General features: G+C 31.9%; 1 protein-coding gene and 1 long non-coding RNA gene across 2 annotated transcripts; one reads left to right on the top strand and one right to left on the bottom strand.

Annotated features, from left to right (window-relative positions):
- The first annotated feature begins 4,362 nt into the window (after positions 1-4,362).
- LOC139906600 (uncharacterized) lies at positions 4,363-10,629 on the top strand. Its single transcript, XR_011782235.1, has 5 exons — positions 4,363-4,525; positions 7,327-7,407; positions 8,619-10,065; positions 10,117-10,256; positions 10,319-10,629. It is a non-coding gene; the product is annotated as an uncharacterized lncRNA (long non-coding RNA).
- A 2,996-nt stretch (positions 10,630-13,625) lies between these two features.
- Positions 13,626-16,021, bottom strand: Prosbeta7 (proteasome subunit beta type-4). Its single transcript, XM_040721408.2, has 4 exons — positions 15,803-16,021; positions 15,413-15,695; positions 14,030-14,176; positions 13,626-13,965 (listed from the first exon to the last, which is right to left on the bottom strand). The coding sequence occupies exons 1-4, from the start codon at positions 15,912-15,914 to the stop codon at positions 13,752-13,754; spliced, it is 756 nt and encodes a 251-aa protein (XP_040577342.1). The 5' UTR covers positions 15,915-16,021; the 3' UTR covers positions 13,626-13,751.
- Between the last annotated feature and the right edge of the window lie 773 nt (positions 16,022-16,794).

Here is a 16,794-nt window from a genome sequence, read left to right as displayed (position 1 = left end):
ACTTCCCATCCGAGCTCAAGGAGCTTCTGGCGCGTCTTCAAGGACTTTTGCGGCCTGGTGTTGTCTTGATGATGTCTCCTATTCACCAATGCTTGCCTCTTCTGTTCGATCGTCATCTTCAATCGTTCTAGTTGTTCAGAGTAGAGGCAGAATTGAGGGGGGGGGAGGGAAGTAGCTCCCACCACTATTGTGCAATTTGTACTGTAAGAGGATCCGCCTCGTATACATCACAAATTTTCTTGTTTCGCTTTCGACACGTTTTTCTTTTTTAGGTAGTAAAAAATAAAATATGGGGAAATTATTTCTTTGAGAACTCCATACTTGACACCCAATCATTAATGACTGAACATGCCAAGCAAAATATCGTCCGAAAAGCGTTTGTAGAATATACTAAAACCTTTTACGACACTATATCGTATTATCCGCTTTGACCAATAAGACCAAGATATACTTAGTTAAAGGAAATTACTTTATCCGCACCATAATATTTCCAACCTTGGTTCTATATTTACACAAATATTAAAGTTCGGCGTAATTGGACATTCTGTTCATACATAGAACTGAATATAATTATAACATATTCATATTCGTCCAACAGAAGATAATCCTATTTAAGAGGAAAATTCCCCTAAAGCTCAAAGTCTATTTGTGTTAGCATAATAATCTGATTGCTTCGATGATTTCCTTCCATCTTTTATAATTTGTATATCATTAATACCTAATATGACTTTATCCCTGGGATCTAATTTATCGTATTAGACAGTTAATTGGGATAAGTAGGAGTATATTTGTACATATATAGTATTTTGTAGTGGGGAAGGCCTTCTTCAACTAATGCTATTAATACCTACGAAGGCAATTACGACTTTAAGTGTGAAGAGAAACATTTATTTTTTGTAAGTAGGTTTATGAAGGGTTTGAGTAGATTTTTTAGAGTTGTACTTTTACAAAGAAAATATGGAGTCCAACAACACAACACCAGGCTATAATTATTTTTCTTCAAATTGAGTGTTAATTACATAACTTTTCTTCTACGACAAATTATCCTTCATTCTATGAACAAATGATTGTTATGAACAATTTTAGAGGCTCCGGAAGCAGCACTTGAAGTAGCCAAAATTGATTATCCCTTTTGTCAATACACCATTTTAGAGGATTATAAAGTTAAAATATAATAATTTTCAAGGTTGACCTTTCATGCAACCACAGGAATGAAAATGGATCTGTTCAGATCCTTTGAAGGTCCCCTCTATCGTAAAGACGAAACAAACCATGATCCTTGGTGTCATCTCTAGAGAGGCTTAACGTCATGCCCCTCCCCCCTTTTCAAGAAGGGTGAAAACGGTGAAGGCGGGCGTGTACCTGAAGGTGCATGAGGAAGTGGTCATTCGTTGGATAGATAGAGTAGCCCAAGGAAGAAACAATACCCATTCCAATAAGACAGTCCCTCGGCCAACAAGGCCAAAAAAGTGCAAGATGTCGTGAATACAAAATGTCCTCACTTTTCGGGCCCGGATTTTTGGCCTGCAAATAGGCTGGACCTGAACCATGCAATTTATATCTTTGTGGGGGATAAAACATGAGGCTATACCAAGTATCAATCGTCTGTGGAAGCGTATAAGAAGTCCACTACCCATAGAAATGAAAAGCTAGATCTCCACGATGTCGACCGGGTCTGCCAAATCTTCCGGCGCCGTGTGGCTGAGATTATCAAGAGAGGCGGAGCATATTATAAATAATTGAATTTCAGAAAAGGTAGCTTCCATATAATTAAAATATATGGGTTTAACCCATCCAGTTCGTTGGTTATAAGATTTTAATATGTTTCCCAATTTATCTGAACCACCTTGTACATTTTTGTTTGGGTGTATGTATGTGCTCCAAGTTTTGCGCCTAATATTGTTTGAAAAAATGTACAAATTAGATTAATTAAAAAAGAGGAAGCAAACGATGAATGAATATGTCCAAGTAATGATCTGATTATTAATGGAATAATTTATATCAAATGAAAACTATTTGATAGGCTTACATTTTTTCGTAGTTTTTTCCCTTCTGTTTTTTGAGATCATCAATCAACACAAAAGCAAGCTAGAACAATATTTTTCAAAGTCAAGTGTGGATTGCATTGCTATCCTTCGACAAATTATTGTAAATTTCTATACACAAATTATTCTTATTAATCCTTTTAGTCTGGGAGTCTACCATGGAAGATTTCATCCCATAAGGTACAGAAGGTTTGACCCCCTGAAATTACTTATGGTACCTAGAACATGTAATTTTTTTTATCGGTCTGACCCCCCTGCTGTGTCTAGCCTCCAGAACCCCTTGAAAATAACCACTGAACGGGTTTTTTGAACAATAAGGTACATGGACAAAACTTGTACCAATGTGTATAGTACTATGTCATGACATCTTAAAAACCAAGACTGACAAAAAAAAGTCGGTCGGAAACTTGAGGTCAGACTCTCCCAAAGTCGCCCCAAAAACTTTGAATATAGGGTTTATTTCACCCCATATATATTAGGGACTATTATCGTTCAGAGTCATTTTTCATGACTAAAACAATCTCCAAATTAAAGTACGATGAATAAAACTGATGTGAAAGGGTTTTTAGTTATTACAAAAATACTATTACTGATTCTGTATCTTATGCTGAACTCGACATATTTCCAGTTTTAGGATGAAAAATGATAAAAAAAACGACACTTTTATTCCACGAAGGACGACGTGACGGTATGAAAATTCATCCAAGGAAAGTTTTCAGTCTTCATAAGAGAGCAAAGTCGACTCCAAGATTTCAGGACTGCAAGAATTAAGATATCTATTCATGATGTGTTAGGAATTTCAATATTTCATATATTATTAGAATCTACTTTACTTGAATTGATACGAAGCGCATGTGTTATATTGTGATATTAATTTTAATTATTTATTACAGTGTATGACGTCATTACCATTACTTGAAGTAGATAACATTATTAAGATAATGTTACATAATTGTGAGTACAACCCCTTAAAAAATGGGATCACTTCAAAAAATCCTTGAAGATGCATATTTTTTGAATAGATTTTTGTATGAAACATTCAATATTTTCTATAATAGACAAGAGCTATGATATTTTTGATCACTATGAACGATAAATAAGTTATATGGTCTATAGAAAAACGTCGTTTTTCATCAATTTTATCCTAAAAATGGGAATCTGTTGAGTTCAGAACAGATGACAGAATCAATAAAAACATTTTTATAATCATAAAAAACCCTTTTACATTAGTTTTATTTATTGACCTTCCAGTTCGTGATTTTGTTAATGATGAAAAATGGTTCTGAACGATAATAGTCTCCAGTGATAATAATAATAATAATATCAGATATTTCTTCAACCTGACGACCTAGATAAAAACTTATATCAGTTTTGGATTCTGCATTTAAACAAAAATTATATCGTTGCCTTCATTTCATTGGTAGACATTTCGTGTTCCCCACTGTTTCAACTGTTCATCAAAGGAGCTGCTATAATGAAGATTCCTATAAATTAAATTAAGGGAACGGATGATTAAATTGAAAGAGTTTTCAATTATCGTTAATGAACTTTTTTGTGCATATCTGTTGTGTTTTATTGTATGTAGAATTGAACATGTAGATATTACAATTCCTAATGATAAAAACAGTAAAAAAGGGGGAAGAAAAACAGTTGGAAGATACTCTTTTCTTTTTTAGTCTCGAAAAAAGCTGTAGCCACAAAAAACAATTAGTACTTCATATTTGTTTAGATTGGGGAAAAAGTCATTTCGTATTTCCCGCCCTCTTTTTTAAGTAAGTATATCTTGTTCCTCATTGGTCACATCAGATGATCATACGATAAAGCGTTGTAAAGGTGTTGTTGTAGACTACAAACGCTTTTGGACAGTAGTACGCTTGGTCAGTTCAGTTATGAATTATCGTGCGTGAAGTATGGAGGTCTTAAAGCAAGAAATTTGCCGTATTTTCATCTAAATTTATGAGGAAACGGGTCATAGACTTTATGAATTGTCATTTTATACCCCGAATGTTGGGGGTGTTTTCGAGTACCAGCGATACTTAAGTAACTACTAAGAGCCCCTTACATCCACCCCCAATTGCCAATGACAATGACAAAAGTACCTGCCCTGTTTTGCCCCATATATTTATACGAAATATCCTTATACGAATATGTTTTATACGAAGTTACCTATTGCCGAAAAGTCGGGCCTAATGCGTTTAAAGAAAGTCACTTAAGACCGAACCGAAAAAAAAATTGGGTGCTGTACCGAGTCTCAACACTAATATATATATATATACATACATGTATTATATAAACGACGAGGGATAAACAAGAAATTGTATTCATTTCCTTTTGGAAGCGGAGTAAAAGTATTGAATAACTTATGACTTCGTGTATTTTTTTTATAAGAATAAATTAGGAAATAGCCCATGACACATCAAGCGAAACGAGGGAGTCGAGATCTGAAAACAAAATACATGGGGCATTTGTGTTTTAGCGAGGTAAGGCCGTGAATAATTATGTTAAAAACATAGAGGATCCTTTAAATAGATGGTATTAATAATAATTATATAAGCTTAAAGATGTCAATAAAGTATTTTGAAACAATTTATTTTAGAAAGTATATTAATATTTATTCCAATTTTTTAATTGATATATAAATTTAATTTGTTCTTTCAAAATATTAATCATGGATTTGTGAGATTATTGGGCACGTTTACTAAAATCTACCATCACCACTTTCCCTTTCTAATTATTCTTCCTTTTTTTTATATATATCTCTCTCTTTCTGTACCAAGAACTTTTATTTCCCAAAACTCAACCAGATAATTCAATATGTTGTAATCTAGAAAAGTATAGATATAGGAAATTAATGAATTAGATGTTAAATTTTTTTATTTTTCTAATTTTAATTTGAAAGAGTATGAATCAATGAAATAGCTATGAATGAATGATAAAAAAGGATATATTTTCAATATAAGTCCAAGATACTTTTTAACGACCACTTCCACCACCTTGATATAAATAAAATAACAATTTTTGATATATATATTTAAGTTTTATTTTTATCATAATATTTAAATTAAATAAGTAAAGTTAGATAGGCGTTTAAAATATATGTATATCCATAATAACAAACAGACTTTTTCTATAACCTTCTTAAGTCCACTTCTGATAACCATTGAATTTACTTACCTATTGAGATAAAAAATTATTTAATCTTTGTATAGCAATAACAGAATTTATTATTACCTTTTAATTATCCATTTATTTTAATATATTAGGTTGCTGTAGGATTAGTATCTAGTAGAGTTGAGTCTAGGGGGGGAGAAAATCTTGTTATGGAAAGAGAAAGTGGTGATGGTAGATTTTAGTAAACCTACTCAAATTATTTCCACTAAAATTTAATTTAAGAATCAATTATAATTATTGATTATTAAATAGAGTAAAATTTGGGGGGATTCTCTGGACGTTGGTCCCTAGAATCCTCGCACTTTTACGTTTTCACAAATTATATATTTTTATGCCATTATATAATTTCGAAATAGATTTAATTAGTGTGAATAAATGATTTGATTTCAGGGGACGAATCAAAAACATGATCATTAATAGATTAAAAGATCTGTCAGTGCGTCCACAGGTATATATTTTAGGGGGGTTGGATCTTTTTTTTATTTGAAAAGATCAATTTTGGAAAAAATATCAACAATTACATTTAAATTATTAAATTAAAAAAAAAATTTCAAATATACAATTTGATATTTAAATATTTTTTTCAAAAATCTACAACTATTGACAAAAAATTTCAAAAACCCATGGCTTTTCTCCAAAAATTAAATTTCATAGAAAAAAATGTCAAAAATCTACAGTTGTTCACGAAAACATTTTTGTGATTTTTTATCATTTCATATATTAAATTTTTCGGAAAAAAAATTCAAAAATGTACAGTTATTCACCAAAAATTATATTTTTTGGAGAAAAATTTCAAAAAACGAATTTGTTCACAAAAAAAAATGTTTTGGAAATTTTTTTTTTTAAATCTTCAGTTGCTTTAAACAAATATACATTTTTTAATTTTCAAATTAAATTTATCATTTAATATATATTATGAAAAAAAATTCAAGTATTCAATTTTTTCGTGAAAAATTTCAAAAATATATAGATACTCACAGAAAATTAAATATTTCGAAAATAACTTTGAAAAATTTGATTAAAATTCAATTATTAAATTTTCTTGTAAGAAGCAAAAATTCCTAAATTGGAGCGGGGCAACTATTTTTTCCCCTTATACAAAAGTAAATATCACTAATTAATAATAATGAATAAGATTTGCAATTGCAAATTTAAATATTATTTTCCCCATGGCAATTCCGATTCCATAAAAAACATCCAATTCTCCGATTCGGATTAATCATCCCATTACTACTCAAAACAATAAGAGTAGAAAATCCCCCGTCTCCCCTAGCGATATGGTTTGTTTTAATTGAAATTGTATACACTTCGTATATGAGGGAAGCAACTACGTGATATGGAGATTTAATTATAGATCCAAATCATTAAACCACTTCCCGTAATATGTAATTACAATTACTTAAGTGTATAATTAAATTGATTTCTATGAATCTGTCAAACCTTTATTTATTTCCTAAAAAAAGAAAGGAATTGTTAATCCTAAGTAGTGTTGCGTCGGTCCTTATCGGACCGCAATCCCCTCTAGTTCAGTCTCGGTCCAGTCCAGTACTAAAATTTATAAAGTTATTTTGTGGCTGCAACTTTTTTTTGATACTCGACAAAAAGGGCCTATTGCAAATAGTTTTTGTCGGTCCATATTAAGGACCAAAGACTACAGTCCCCTCCACTTCGGTCTAGTCCAGTCCAGTCCTGAATACAGTCCTAAAACTAAAAAGTTGGGGCCTTTATGACGTCACTAAACTTTATTTCTTTGTTATAAATCAGTTCCAGTACTCAACTTTAACTGACAAAAGTGATACGAAAGAATTGAAAAAAAAACATATGGTACCAACTGCAAATTATTATTTAGAGAATAGTTTTAGTTATTTTATGCATTGAATTAATTAATTATTGTAATGTATTCGTGTTTTCTTCCCCCTTCTTCTCTTCTCTTATTTTCTTGTGTATATATATATGTGTAAAGTACAGTCTTTTACCTCGTTTTAAGTATAAATAGTCTAGTATTTTATGTATCTATTAGAGTAGGTTTTTGTACGAATAAGAATATAGATGTTCTTATAAATAACCTTTGTTTTATTCCTCCACGTCTTTTCTCCCCTCATTTCTCTAGGTCATCCTGGATTCATTGGTTTAAATAGTTTGTATCTCCTCAACCTCGTCAAGACACAACAATTATCTTTTCAATGGCTAAGTAAGAAATGACAGGAATTCTACACAAAGGCCCTTGTTTTATATAAACAAAGTATTAGTAAGCGCTGCTCTTCAGAGCGCCGCTCACAATACTTGAGCGAGAGCGCGTTCATTGTTTGAATAACAATCAAAAGCGGGAGCGCACTCGCCATTTTAGAAGAGCGAAAAATCCCTCGAATTTTAGCTCATTGATATAAATTTGAACTAATTTTTCAGTTGATGCATCCAATGAGATAACATTGAAAAATTTGAGAGTTAACGAATAATTTTAAAGATTACAAGAAAAGACGGTTAAAGTTATGTTTCTACAAAAGCTAGAATATTTTTTTATGTTGTATCTGTTGTGGCTCTCTGCTGTCTTCGGTTGATGGAGCTGGTCACTCTATGAAGACTCGGACATTAGTTCCCTCATAGACATTGTCATCTCCTTCGTGTGTGTGGAAATTACGATGGAAGATAAATCTTTCTTTTTTGTAAAACGAATTTTACAAACTGAAATACGATTTCTTGATATTTTTCTATTGTAAATTTACATAAGATCTCAAAATCTAAACAAACCTAAGTTAAAAAACTTGAGAACCCTGTGTTTAATCTCAAACTAATTATCAAAGAAATTGCACGATACGTCGAAATTACATGTCCCCTAAGACAGTGGTTCCCAAACTTTTTGTGCCCAATGCACACCAAAAGACATATATATTTTTCTTGATATACCTATTTTAATTAAACCAATCATTTGGATTATTATCATCTATTGCAATTAATGCGTGGTTTTCATAAATCATAAAGTCATTTCAAGATAGCCTTCAAAACTACAAATAAAGTGTAATGGATTAAATAAAAATTAAAATGGCCAATCAAAAAATGTATTTTCTTAGTATTTAACAAAGTCTTTAAAAAAATTGGTTAATGCGACGTACATCAATTTTGACCCGACATTAGCACTTTCAATTTTTATTACTGCGCATTATCAAAGTACTTAGTCTTAATTTTTAACCTCTCCTTTTTTTAAAATAAATATCATTAATTGTATGGAGAGCTTTGTATTCATATACTCAAACTTCATATTATACAATTCAATTGAAGGTATTTTAAAATTTCATCTTTTGTACAGTACTGTATTCGGTAATTCATGAAAATTTCATTCAATTCTGTTGATGTTTAAGAAAGTGGTGTTGTTTTATTGAAATATCATAATTTATTATATTACAGATTTTGGTGTAGGTTATAACAAAACAGATTTAACACTATGAACAAATGGCGTGAAATTCTAATGATAAATTGGTCATAACTTCCTTAATATTTAAGCTAGAGACATGATTTTGGTATCAAAATGTCTTTTTTGCTATTATCTATTTAGTAAAACAAGTTTAAAAGGGGAAACAAATTGAATTGTATTTTATTTTTTTGTAACTTGCATACATAAAGAGCTGTCAAGTTCAAATACGAGCGAAAGAATGAGCGCTGCTCATTTTTCATTGAGCGGGAGTGCGCGCATTGCTTAACAAAACGAGTGGGAGTGCGTTCACAAAATTAGTAACTGAGCGGGAGCCCGCTCAGTATTTCTGAGCGGACTAAGGCTCTGAATATAAATTAGTACAAAAATCCAAATCCTAAGTAATACCTTTTTTGAGTTTATAGTGCATAGAGTCAGCTGCTTTAAATCCTACAGGAGTGAGTTTATGAAAACAGCTGAAAGGAAAATAAAATACATTTGTGTTTATTTAAAAGAAACAAATTTGGAATTTGTAGTCTGAAGAATTAATTTTGTCTTTTCCTTAGCACATTTCATTATATTTAATTCCTGAGTAGTGAACATCCTTTCCTAAATAGATTCATATATATCTTAAACCTGATTGAGCATTAGTGTGTGATCATAAAAAACTCCCAGGATTTGTTGCAAAGTTATAAATATAAGTCCTTGTTGGACTCAAAGTAGAATTGGGGATCGACATCCGAGTACTTCTTGCAAATGTCCTTGTTTAATTATAGTTAAGGGTGATAATTTTGGTAAGAATAGAAAAGTGTGCGAGGAGGAAAGAATAAATACGCATGGCGTCATTGATTAAATAATAGACATCTTCTTCTATCAATCAAGAACGTTATCATTCCCGCCTTTATTATTCAATATTAATATAATATTAGATGGTGATAGTCGATAGAGAACTGAATAAAATGCCTAAAATAACGTCGCCTTCTGTATGGATTTATGATAATGGAGGCCCAGGAATTTGGAAAATACTTACCGGATGAGAAACAGATTGTTTTGTCGGATTTGTCGATATAAATGTGCCTTTAGTCCCCTGTCTAGAATTACACGCCACTCATTATCCTCATCTCATATCGAGAGCATGGATATTCATCTAAAAAATCAAGTTAATGATGAATACATCAAGTCAAACTTTAACTCTGATCTCACAAAGATGCTTATTGCATGTAATATAACCTTATCCATTGCTAATCATCTACGTTCAAAAAATTTATGGAAAAATACACGGGTAAACCTATCTTTTAACGAGGAACCATCATTAAATTAATAGAATTTATAGAAATACATATAAAAATGTTTTGAGTAATCCACACCAAATGACGATCAAGTTATCAGTAAAAAGTATTTACTAATATCGAAATAGAACTCTGAATGTTGTACTATCTCACAGTAAGTATTCATTTTTTTTAAATCGAACCATAAAATATGATTCTATTATAGCTAAACATATAAAAAATTATGATACACAACTCATTAAATGGCAAAAACAACTGCTTAAAAGGTCACAACAACGGGGGTAGTAGCATTGGATGGTTCGCAACTAGTTTGTCTGATACTATTTTCTTCGCTTAAAGACTTGGGTATGATCATTAGGTTTTCCAATATTACATAGTCAATAAATATTACTTTTTTATCACTTAAGGCTTAGCTATGGTTGATAGATCCAAGAAATGGTGTTCAGAAAACTCATAAAAGGCAAATACAACTGTTTAAATGGTCACAACAACGGGGGTAGTTACATTGGGTGTAGCATTATAATTAGCAATTGCGTATATCCTTCATCATAATAGTATGTTGTTATATAATCATAAATAACGGGGGAAATCTTTTTTGATGCTCTTAATAAGGAGTAATATCGCCGGACATTACTACATAATTAGCTTTTGCTCTAAATCTTTAAGATGGATTTATTTCTAACATTTTTTTTATTTGTATATTTATTGTCTAATTTTATGATTTTGACATTTACTTTATTATTAATAATTATTTGTTGTTACTTATATGATTCCAATTGTTTAATTTTGTATATTTAACATAAATTTATGATGGTATATTTTTTATTATGTAGACTATATTTAATTAAGGCCTTCTTTTTTAAACTTTGAACTTCAAATATATTTCAAGTACTCTATTTTGTCGTTTCATTAGCTATTATTCTGAGAATAAGGTTCATAATGAATTACAACTTCATGGAGGGCGACGTTTTCAAATCTACTGTAACGGATAAAAAACGTCGAAGTATATTATAAGTAGTATATCTTCATTAAACATTTTGCTAATAAATACTTTCGTTATACCCTCAAAAATCATAATAAAGCAGGCAGATGATAATCACATCAGTATTTTAAACAATGATACCATATGTCTTTTTTCCCCCTTCTCCTTGCACGCGTTTTTCTCTACAATATTATCAACTTTAATTATAGTATTATATCCTTCCTCCCTTGTAATAGCTGATCTCATGAAACGTCATGAGAATTATTCTTTCTCTCCTCCTAAACATTCTTAAAATTGTCAGGGTTACCATGTTGATTTTTGGTTTTTTTAACATGGCCATTTATTTTTTTTCAATAAATAGACGATTGAATTTATAACTAATTATGGTAAAAATAAATTATTTTTTAAATGGAAGTAATACCAGGAAATATACTGTACAACTTGATTATCATTTTTATTAATTAATTGTTACTGCCCGTCATTGAAGCAAATGCTTTAACAAAAAAAAACTAGTACATATTTATGTATTGTAATTTATGGTTCAGTAATGGATTATTTTAGTAATTCATGGTTAAGTATACACGACAACAAATTGCAAAAATACCCAGAAACTTAACAACTTAGCTCAATTTGTGTTCCAATATGATGAGTTCCACATACATTCTGCCACGATATGAAATATTTTTTAAGTTAACTTTTTACAATAATGCTAAGACATACGACTTTATTAACCAGTTTTATCCAAGGCCTTCAATATTATACATAAATCTAACCGATTGGAATATCATATATATATATATACAAAGGTGTATACCAAATAAATCCTTATAAATGTAAAAGCAAGAAACAGTTTCTTCGCGTTTTTTCAATATATATAATGAAATGACATTTATTTTATTGGTTTTATAAATTTTCAGGATTTGATGATTGAATTCCACTGATACACAATGAATCCCTGGAGTTATAAAATGGAATTTCTTATTCGTTGAGATCATCATGGAAAGATAAGATGGACGTAGCTCGAAGCATGATCATATATTAATGTATAAATTCGCACAAATGGCAACCGCACAAATCCAAGTTATATTGCGGGACTCAATCGCCAGTCACTATATAAATAGAGGTATAATAGGAAAATTTATGAATTTAATATAATATTAATTACAAAATCCTAATTACTATTCTAACGATGACTATACAATATTATAGTATGAACTCTTTACATCGACTCTGACGTCACAAAAACAATCCTTCTATTTAGGTTGACCAAGGGTCGGTACAGTACAACCATTGGGAAAGGAGGGCTGGCCCAATGTATGGTATTGGCATACCTCGTATTTCTAGTTACCTTGATATTACCAATTCCAAAAAAATTGGACAGCTAAAAAAAATATCGGATTTTCATTTAAAAACATTATTCAGATGCACCATTATACAAAAAAGATAATGTTCACTCTTTTATATCATATTTTCTACAACTCTAGCTATAGAAATATAAACTCCAACGATTGATAACTTTAAAAACTATTTTTTATAATAATCGACAGTTGAAACAAGAAAAATGCAGAAAAGTAGCTACCATATGTCTTTTCAATTTTTTTCTATCCATTTGTCAGTTGAGGTTGAGAGAAGGTAAAAAACCTAGGGGTATAAAGGACCTGTCCCAAGGAATGCAAATAATATGAAAGAGTCAAGTCATGATGGAAAGAAAAAGTCAATTAAGTGATAACATAAATATTTCATTATAATGGCGTCAAATGAAGTGTATTGAACGCAAGGAAATATTACAGAGTGTGCCATTAAAATTTGAACACTTTGAATTTTAAACTTAATCTAGATATAATTGATTAATTAACAATTTCAATAAAAGTAATAGATGTGTGTATGAGCTCTCTTAATCATTAATGTAGCCGTCCTTAGTGGCAATGATTGCTTCCAGAAGACACCCGCTGCGGAAGTAGTTCCTCTGTCATGGCGTCCCATTGCTGGCTAAAGTGTCCTTGAGGGCCTCGGTGTTTGGATGATAGACACATTAGGTCCCTCAACATGCACTCAAAAGGTGTAGTGATGAGGCTGGTATCCGGGCTGTAAAAGCAAGTTCTCCTGCATGGGGAAATTGGCCTAGGCTGTTTTTTTTCACTCCTCTGGGTCAATTTTAGTCTTTTTGACAGAGCCTTTCTTTCTCGCTAAATCTTAGGACTTGCTGACGCCGGTCCTGGAGACGCACAGCGTCAAGGAGCGCACGAATGGAAACTCGTTGATCACGTTGAAGTGGTATTTTCTCGACTTTAACGTAAGCTATAGAGCTTAGATTTGTTTTGATGCTTTAATATATTTAGATATGAATTAATTTTAATCCCTCAACCTTCATATATTATTAAATTAGTAAGTGTTCAGATTTCAACAGACCACCCGCTATTAATACTACCATTAAGAAGGAGAAAGGGCCTTTCAATGCTATAGCCTGAAGCTTTCTTCCCCTTGTTTCTCTACGTACAACAGTATTTATTATTGGATAGAGCCCGATAGATATAAGAATGATATATATATCTCGAGTTTTAATTAAATTATATTGTTGTACTAACACACCGCTCAGTAATGACAGTCTTTTTTTTCTAAAATTGAGTGTTACCCTTGTCAAGTGGAGTCCCTATACACGGATATTAGTATAGTTTAATTAATTAGACTGATAAGTAAACCCGTAGAAGAATTAAGAATAAATTGTACAGAAATAATATCAATCATAATGATTACTTGATGGACGATTCAATATACTCAAAAATCACATTAAATATATTATCATCAAGGGAATTTTATTGTTTCAATATATAAGTAAAATAAAAGAAAAAAAATGGTGATTAAAGAGTGACCTGGAAATCCCTAACATATTTCCAATCTAAGGCTACAGTTTGGGGTTCACCGATTTTAACACCTTCCTTTGTAATAGTAGCGATTTGAAATTTAGGATATGCTACGCAATCCAAAGCAAATCCCAATTTGAGAGACTCTTCCATGACACCACATGCTTCGTTAAATGTGAGAGCTCTATCAGGATGTTGATCCTTCAATTTCCTAGAAATAACGAATCATTATAATTCATGGAGTGATAGTTATTCTTGTTATGTTATTTAAGTACCTCATGAGTGGTAGAGCAATGGATCCGCCAAGTCCAGTAGTGACTGCATCTTCAGTATAAGCAAGACCAATCATGTTGATATAGCCTAGATAGGGAACACCATCTTGCATTCCACCCACGACAATGTTGGTCCACTTGGGATCAAAGCTGAAAAATAAAAGACGAAATGTAACGACGTTGAAAGGATTTGTTAAACCAAAAGCCTGGATATGGTTTACAATTTTACTCGCATGGCATACTTTCTCTAACTCGAAAGTGGAGAGAGCGGAAAATTGAGATTCAATGATCACAACCTTTTGATAATAATGAAAGAAAATAACTGGGCGAAGCGAATGATATATTATTGGATTAGGAGAAGAATGCTCTTGAAAGTAAATGGGAGGTCTCGATATGTGGAGAAAGTTGTGAGTTTGCCCTCTTATGGTGCATTCGGGAGGGGGGCTCGGAGTCGATCCGTAGAACTAGGGATGGACTTGTTGGCAGACTATATTCCTTCTCATTGAATTGTACTCCTATATCATGGCTTGAGAGGCCAAATTGTCGTAACTCAAATATTTACCTTACAAAGTTACGCTTGATGACTCCATTTTTTTCCTTAAAAATAATTGTATTTTCCCCATGTTTAAAGTCAAATGGAACTAAGAAATTTATTTTTAACAGTCTGAATTTTTTGGTTTTCAAGTATTATAGTTAAATATTAAGACTTCAAAGATGACCTTAACACCCTTTGACTTACGAATATTTGCCGCTCAATCCTCAATATAATGTATCACGGCTCTTTTCTGTTAGTTACTTTCAGGAATACCTTGTAGGGTGTCGTAATTGGGGAAAATCGACTGTACTCAACTCTTAAGGCATTTTTGCGAATAAACTTAAGCGAGTTCATTAGTGTTCAAGGAGAAAAATGCATAAGAGACTGATATAGACATATTTGCACAGAGTGACTCCCGTACAAAGTATTCCTTAAAATAATAATACAATCATGATTCATGATAGATGCAAGAAAGAGCCATGACACATTACAAATTAATGAGAAGGGATCCACTTTATCCCCGGAGTCCTCCCTAGATCAACGTATCGACTCCCAGTCCCCCCTCCCATACACTCCAAAAGAGAAAGCTTTATTTTTAAGATTTTTGCTATTTGTCCGAATAAAAACCCGAAAGAGTCGATATTCCATTCGACTCCTACTCAAAAGAACTATATATATATAATTCGCGTTACTTCGTGACGCTTCGCTTCGCGAAGTTCTTTGCTTATAATTAAAAGGTTAGGATGATTGAATTTCAAGTTTCTGGTGTCGCAGTCTCCAATTTCTGGAGAGAAAGAGACAAGAAACGCATGAAGCATATCCAGAGTTCCTGACTTGGTGAAAAGCCTTACTCTGTTCTCTTCTTGTACAAATATCTGGTGAGGTAAATGTGAAGCGAGCGTGGCTGCATCGTCACTTCGTTCTGAGTCCTTTCCTCCTCAATTTGCATCCGTTCCAACATTGACGTGATTTCTTGGAAATCCGCGAAATCCCCAGTGCAAGTAATGACGGTTGATTCGTTCACCTTGTAGAGACGCTGCACGTTGGGATAGCGAGCCATTTTACCATAGGACACAAGAGTATCCGCTCCCATGAGCACACCTTCGTCATATTTGATGCCAAAGACGGATGAACCTAAAGTAAATCGTCAAAAAAATTGTCAATCCCTCTTTTATTTTTATCTATTAAAAAGTCGTCAAATCTTGCTTCCATAAATAATAATAATAATGTCATGGACTTACCGGTGGCAATGGGATAGGCGGAGACGGTCGTGGGATTCTTTACTTTATGCGTGGATGCTTGATGGAGATCGACATGATTGGTAAACAAAGGAGCGGGCCCAAAGGATGCCATTTCTAACCGGAGAATATCGAATGAAACAGTCACAGCGAATAGGAATAAACAAATTAGCGGAATGACTTGACTCTTTTTTCTGACGTCATCAAAAGGAAAGTAAAAGAGAGGTGTAAATCTCGAACCTATGCACAATTCTTCTTTCATCCTTTATATAGTATGTTGTGTACGAGTTGCAACTTGTATAAGCAAAGTGTACAAGTTGTAATTTTTTCGTCTTACAAATCCATTATTTAATTACAATATTCATCATTTCTAGAACAAACTATACAATAATTTCCTTTTGATCTATTAAAATGACATGGGTACTATTGTTTGAACTTTATAATGTCCCAACGAATAGTTATATTTTAGCCATTTGTTTTAAAAGAGTCAAAAGTTATAACATTCATCTATCCATCATCCATGGAATATTCATTTTTTGCGTTATCATCAGACCGAGTTAACTCGAAATACTTCATTTCAAATTATTCATCATCACATTGATTAGTTACAACTGGTACAATATGCTTATACAAGTTACATTTTGTACAAAATCGCAACTTTTACACAACCTAATAAATAAAGCCCCTATTTAAGTCAATTATTGACTTATTATTGAAATTATTGAAATGAGTGTTGATAGCCAAGAATTTTAAGCTATAGTTTCAAAACCTTTATTTGATTTTAGGTACTTATAAGGACCCTGACATGGATCCTTTAAATAAAACTTGTCAATTTATAATTATTTTATTATGACATTCAATTTTTCCTACTTCAAGGGCAATTAGCAAGTCCTCCAAAGGATTCATAAGAATTATTTGTCGATCGAAATAAACGGTTATTCGTATAAGAATACAAATATTATCCACACTCCATTTTGAAATAAATAATCTAGCTT

Source organism: Lepeophtheirus salmonis, chromosome 11 (genome assembly GCF_016086655.4).
Source record: "Lepeophtheirus salmonis chromosome 11, UVic_Lsal_1.4, whole genome shotgun sequence".
NCBI lineage: Eukaryota > Metazoa > Arthropoda > Copepoda > Siphonostomatoida > Caligidae > Lepeophtheirus > Lepeophtheirus salmonis.
This window is presented reverse-complemented; position numbering and strand designations above follow the sequence as displayed.